The sequence below is a fragment of the Orycteropus afer genome, unplaced genomic scaffold (assembly GCF_000298275.1).
Source record: "Orycteropus afer afer isolate SDZICR_OR568_19922 unplaced genomic scaffold, OryAfe1.0 scaffold00352, whole genome shotgun sequence".
In the NCBI taxonomy this organism is placed as follows: Eukaryota; Metazoa; Chordata; class Mammalia; order Tubulidentata; family Orycteropodidae; genus Orycteropus; species Orycteropus afer.
The window spans coordinates 694,714-701,546 of NW_006921939.1; the positions used below are offsets into that span (position 1 = coordinate 694,714).

Sequence of the window (6,833 nt, forward strand, 5' to 3'; positions counted from 1 at the left end):
AACCCACCAGCCACTCCTCGGAAGGAAGGTTGGGCAATCTACTTCCGTAGTGATACTGCCTCGGAAACCCAAGGAGGGATCGCTATGAGTCGGGTTCGACTCGACGGCACATAACAACAACAACATATATACACACACATACACACACAAATATAAATATACACACACACATATACATAACACAGAACATGTGTCATTTCATTATTTTTTTACATGTATGGTTCAGTGACATTAATTGTACTCATCACATTGCTCAACCAGTGAGCTTTCTAAATTTTTCCATCACCTTAACAGCTAAGCAGTAAGTCTCCGTTTCCTCCTCCCTCCCACCCACCTCAGGTAACCATTAATAAACTTGGGTCTCTCTCTTCTCCTGCCAGTAGATTGATGTTAATTTAACACTGGTCATATAATGTTTACCAAGAAGATTTTTAGTGGGTCCCCAATCTGATTGGGGACCTCCATGCCTTAACTAGAGAGGCCAAGGAGATCTCCTTAGGAGCCACCAAAGATTAAAAATGAAAACCAAGACCATTTAGAACCAAAGGACATCTGCTAAACTTAGAACAAACTTGGAAATACAGCTTTAGGATGGTAACTGGAAATAGCAACATGGTTAAGAATAGTCACTTTTCATAAGTTGTTGATTGTTGCTGTTGAATGATGAGGATTTTCATATTATCTATTTATGTTTCTTTGACATTTTCTTTCATTCAAAACCCCAGTTACTTGTCTACAATGCAAACTCTTGATTCCTACACTAAACCTATACCACACTGTTTCATTCAACAAATAATTGAGAGCTTAGTATGTGAGAGGTGCTGTTCTGGACTCTTCAATTTTAAAAAATTATTTCTTGAATAATTACAAAATGAATGCCTAGAAATCAGAAATACCAATTGTACTTTCTAACATATGTAAGTGCTAGTTCAAGCTGCCTTGTGCTTATTTCACATATAAAATGGAATTAAGTCAAGTAAGAGGCCTCAAAGTGAAGCGCAATGAACCAGAATTATCCTAAACAATATATTTTAAATATTTTAATCATTATTTTTACACCACCTCGAAAAATACCCCCAAATCCATATCTTTCAGATATAATTCACTTTCAATTGAAAAATAAAATCCTAAATTATATACATTAAACTGCCAATTCCCATACTAGTATTAGAAGTTACTATCTTGACCAAGAGTTACTGGATATCTTTTAACCACAACATTACAAACATTTTTACAGATATAATTTATGTAGAAACATGGCTAACACCTACTTTGAAAACAAGAGCAATTCAAGACAATTTTTACATGTATGAGCCCCACTCTCACCCCCAAAACATAAGGGACTTACGAGGAAAGTTGTACTTAAAGCAGGTCTGTGCCGTAATCATCCACTCAGCCCTGGTCTCACAGAAAATGGCAATAGTGCTCTTTGGTTTTAGTCCCAATGCAATGAGTCCACTACCAAAGTTATTCACTCTGGAGTTCACTTCGAGATAGTTCATCCATTTATAATTCCCAAGAATTAACTGTTAAAGTGACATATCCAGTAATTTTAGCAAATTTATTCAAGCAAACAATTAAAACATCATTCAAAGTGCAGAACTCTCAAAATGTCCTTAAGTGAATATACAGAAGCTATGAGCATCTTCTGAGAATTACACAGCACTGTAATAGAATGCCAGCATATTTAAAATGCACTCAATTTATGATAAAGCAAAATGTACCTTTCCTTTAAAAATAAAAATTAAAAAAGCCCCAAAAGGCTTTTTACCTTCTTAAAAACCTTTCCATTTGGCTGCATTTCGTTTTCTTCACTTAGGACTTCCCTGGTCCCAAGGCTGTCCTTCTTCCCAAACTTGGCTACAGCATGATCAAATAATTTATCCAGGGTGTCCGCTCCAGGAATGTCTATGACGGCTAGTGAGTCGAAGTGCGTGACAGAGCGGTATGGACTTCCAGGTTTGTCTGAAGTGGGCTTAGCTTTTATTCTCTTTGCCATAGCGTTTTTCTTCTTGGCATTGGTAAGAAAATACCATGGAACAAATATAAGGGCACTGTATATTGTTATTAACAAGTGGATAGGCAGCAAAATAATGGTGAGCACATTTAACTTAAGTTTCATAGTGGAAAGGCTTCTAATAATGGTGTTTATTTCTTGTTATTCTTTGGCTTCTGAAAGCCTTATTTTGCTGAAGAAGGCAATAATGGAAGCAGCAGTAAGAAGAGCAGTATAGCCAAGGCAGTTCAATTTTAATGATATAGATAAAAGTTAGTAATCTTTGGAAGCCGACAAGAAAGCACACCTGTAGGTGAAGACAATGAACCAGGCATAGGGCAGGGGAAAAAAACAAAACAAAACAAAACGAGAGTGTTAGCAAGTTGATAGCACCATTGATTTAAATACTCAGGTCCTTATTAGTTTATATAATTGATTTGATACAGAAAGTTGAAATAACTGGTCTGAAAGACTGGCATTTTCCATTTTTAATCATTAATGTCATAAATGTGTTTTAGTGCACCAACTTCTAAATTTCTTTTTTATTTCCCCCTAGGTTTTTAGGTGTACAGTATTCTGCACATTACTCTAAGTCAGTTGAGTTAATGATTAGGTGAATGAATGAATATATTTAAACTTGGCCAAACACTGATCATTTCTCTTAAATATGTCCATGTAAACCAAATAGCTTTAAATCGTATAAGATTTTGTATCCAAATGGGAAGAAAACCCTACCAATTTATGTTTATTTGCCAAATATTCAGCAGATGTACTATTCTGCATTCTTCACTGAGATAAATCTCTGAGGCAATGCTATTTACTATCTCCTACTCTCAAAATTGGAACAAGACAATCATGGGAATCATTTCCTAACTGTCCACTTTGTGCTCAAAATTGTACCAGTTGCCAGGAGAGTAACAGAAGGCTGATGTAGTATTAAGTCACGGCCTCTGCCCACTGAGTTCACACTTATGAGGTAACTAGCACACAAGATAAAGCCAGTATTTTTCAAACTTTTCTTTTGGCAGCTAAACTATTTCTTCATTAAAAAAAAAAAAAAAAAAAAACACGCAGACTGCCAATATATAAAACTAAAGTGCAGCTGCTCTGACTGAAAGAGTGACTGGGTGCTGTCCAAAGTCCCATCGCAGGTTTCCTTCAACCATACTCCTAAGGTGACCACTAAGTATTTCCAGTGAAAAATCACTGAGGTAATACACAACTAAGTGCTACAGTGGGCAGTCCAGGCAATAATGCAATAGGAGTTCAGAGAGCAAAATGGTCAAGAGTAATTAGGAGAGGCATTGATAGGAGGTAAGACTTAAGCTGGACCTTATGTCGTGCATCTGGAAATGAAGGATGAACAGAGGACATCTCAGGAGGCAGGGGAACCACATGGAAGAAAAATACAGAGGTAGGAATTAAAGAACTTTGGGAGAGTAGGAAGCATCAATAATGAATGAGGACACTAGCCTAACTAGGCCATAGGGTGCACGTTGCTTAAAAGGCTGTGACGGTACAAGATCTGAAAAATCAGGCGACATAATTGTGATTTGATTAGGCAGAAAACTGAGGGAATCACTGATGGTCAGAAAAACAAGTGTGAACTGCAGAAAGAGCTTCAAGGATAATAATATTTCTAAGGGAGTTTGTCTTCAGCTGTGAAAGCAGGCTCCGGCACTCTTTGGGTGAGTGGCAGCATATTTCAACTATAAAAACTGAAATATTAGTTAACATTGACAAGACAAAATGAAACACATCCTTCTACAGCTCCTGTGTAAATAGACTTACACACTTAATTCAATTGACCCCACCTTACCCATCTAACTTCAGATTAGCTGTTTGTTTTGACACCATATACAAAATGGTAACTTAAACTTGCCTATGCCTTTGTTCTAGTGGTGAAGTGCCTAAAGCATCTGACTGCTAACCACAAGGCTGACGGTTCAAACCCACCAGCCACTCCTCGGAAGGAAAGTTGGGCAATCTACTTCTGTAGAGATACCACCTCAGAAACCCAAGGAGGTGTCACTGTGAGTCGGATCTGACTCTATGGCAATGAGTCCCCCCCCCCCCCATGTCTTTGTTCACATCTTTCAGCTGGTGAAATCAGCAAGAAACAAGAAGCTACAAGACCTGGCTTTTAGTGCCCAAAGGAGCTTTGGTGCTACAGTGGTTCAAGCATTTGGCTGCTAACCAAAAGGTCTGCGGTTCAAACCCACCAGCTGCTCCATGGGAGAAAGATGAGGCAGCCTGCTTCTGTAAAGATTTACAGCCTTGGAAACCCTATGGAAGCAGCTCTACTCTGACCAACAGGGTTACTATGAGTCAGAACTGACTTGATGGCAGCGGGTTTGATTAGTGCAAGAGAGTATAGTCCTGTTGGTACAGTGGTTAAAGTGCTCAGCTGCTAATCAAAAGGTTGGCTGTTCAAACCCACCAGCCGCTCCATGGGAAAAAGATGGGGCAGTCTATGTTCATAAAGATTTACAGCCTTTATGACCACAATTCCCTCAAAAAATATGCAACATTGTATATATAATTTCAGGGGATCTGTGAGTTTCCTAAAGTTCATCCATGAATCCCAAAGGGTGACATAACCATAAGCTAAGAATTTCTGGCCTAGATGATATCCTAGGGCCCTTCCAACTCAAAGTCCTATGATTTACAATGCTAGTCTTTTGGACAAGTCTCGTCATTCGTTTCTTCAAGATAAGGTAGGTCTAGTGCCAGTAACAGGAGCTCTGGTAGCATAGTGCCTAAGGCACTTGACTACTAACCAGAAGGCTGGTGGTTCAAACCCACCAGCCACTCCTCGGAAGGAAGATGGGGCAATCTACTTCCGTAGTGATACTGCCTGGGAAACCCAAGGAGGAGTCGCTATGAGTCGGGTTTGACTCAATGGCAAACAACAACAGCAACAACATTCACTGGCCAGCCCTCCTGGCTGACACATCTTATTCTCTCGTCAGACCTCCAACACTCCTCCTCCTCCATCCTTATTCTCAGGCACTGATGGGACTTTGTACTGCACTGAGGAAACCAAAACAATCCAAAGAGAACTTCCATAGACTCTAACCATTCTATCCACCTTACCTCTACCTGCACCTGTGGCCACTGCACTTTTTTCTTTCCTGGGACAATGATGAACTGTGTATGTTCCTAGATGGGATCAACCCCTTCACTTGTGCACTACACCCTTGCCTATACAAGGATGTCACAATACCACTCTACCAATTCTCCCCCTCTCTTCTGAATCATTGACTTTTTCCTATTCTACAAATCCTTCCCATCAGCATCATAACAGGCCATTATTTCTTTCATCCTAATAAAACATTTCCCTCTCTTCACCCCACCATCTCCGCCAGTAATAACCTCATTTCTTCTCCTTCCCTTTAGGACTCCTTGAAAGAGTTGTCTGTGCTGTCTCCCAGTCCTATTTTCTCTCAAACCCACTACACCCAGGTTTTACTACCCCCCTCAACCATTCCACAAAATTGCTCTGATCAAGGTCACCAATGGTTTCCATAATCTTAAATCCAAAAGTCAATTAAGTCACTGTCCGCATCTTCCTTGACCCACTAGCAGCTTTGGACACAGCTGGTCCCTATTCTCCTACTCAAAACTTCACTTGGTTTTCAGGACACCACATTTTCCAGGTTTTCTTTGTACTTCTCTGCCCATTCCTTTCAGTTTCCTTTGCTGGTTCTTCCCCAGCTCCTTGACCTCTAAATGCTATAAAGCCCTAGCACTCAGTCCTTGAACCTCTTCCATATCTATACCCACTCACATGGTGATCTCATTTAGTCTCATAATTTTAAGTACCATGTGTGTGCTGATGACTCATAAATTTCTCTCTCTAACCTGGAGGTCTTCCTTAAACACCAGATTTGTATATCCAACTGTTTCTTCAACAGATCTACTTAGGTATCATTAAGTATCTCAAATCAGGGCCTTGAACTGGTTCATTTTGGCTCAACCCCCTGCTGAGAATTGGCGTTTCCACTCCAAATATACTCAATCAAAACCTAGATTTTTATCAAGAGCCCCAGGTAGACATAAGCATCACCTGGGGATCTCTAAGATGGAGCCTGTGATTTAGTATATCTGGGGTGGAAATGCAAACTCTCTGCAGGGCGTGGAAATGAAATGAACCAGATGGAAGGCTTCTCAAACTTCAGGTACTCAAAACTGAGCAAATGATCTTTCTTCCACAAACCTATTCCACCTTGTTTTGCCTACATCTGTAAATGCCAGGTGCTTTGACCAAAAACTTCAGATTCACTCTTTAACTCCTCTTCCTTTCTCACACATTCCACACTCCATTCATCAGCAAATCCTATCAGCTCTACTTACAAAGCAGATATGTAGTTCAACTACTTCTCATCATCTCTACACCCACCCTATCCTGGTTCAAGGCACCATTATCTGTCCTCTGGATAGTTCCAACAGCTGAGCTAATCTTTTTGCTGCTTCCTTCTGACTGTGAAAATATAAGTTAAATGTCATTCCTCTGCTCAAAACCTTTCAAGGAATCCCTGTATTACTCAGAATAAAATCCAAAGTCCTTACTATGACCTATAAGACAACATGATCTTTCTTGTACCCCTTAACTTTCTGACTTGATCTCTTACTATGCTTTTCCCTTACTCCTTATAGTCCCACATTTGTTCCTGGCTGTTCCTGGAACCTACCAAACATGTTCTTTCCTCAGGGCCTTTTCACTTGCTATTCTAGTTGCCTGGAATGTTCTTCCCAGATACCTCTCTCACATCCTTTTTTGTCTTCACTCAAATATCACCTTCTCAGTGAGGCCTTCTCCAGCCACTCTTTTAAA

At 39.9% G+C, this 6,833-nt stretch overlaps 1 protein-coding gene across 1 annotated transcript in view; it reads right to left on the reverse strand.

Annotated features, from left to right (window-relative positions):
* ACSL4 (acyl-CoA synthetase long chain family member 4) overlaps positions 1–2,122 on the reverse strand; it is a 50,005-nt gene extending 47,883 nt beyond the window's left edge. Inside the window, exons 1-2 of the mRNA XM_042782503.1 lie at positions 1,772–2,122; positions 1,349–1,526 (exon numbers count right to left, since the gene is read on the reverse strand). Of these exons, the coding sequence (XP_042638437.1) occupies positions 1,349–1,526; positions 1,772–2,122 (529 nt within the window). The remainder of the gene's footprint in view (positions 1–1,348; positions 1,527–1,771) is intronic.
* Between the last annotated feature and the right edge of the window lie 4,711 nt (positions 2,123–6,833).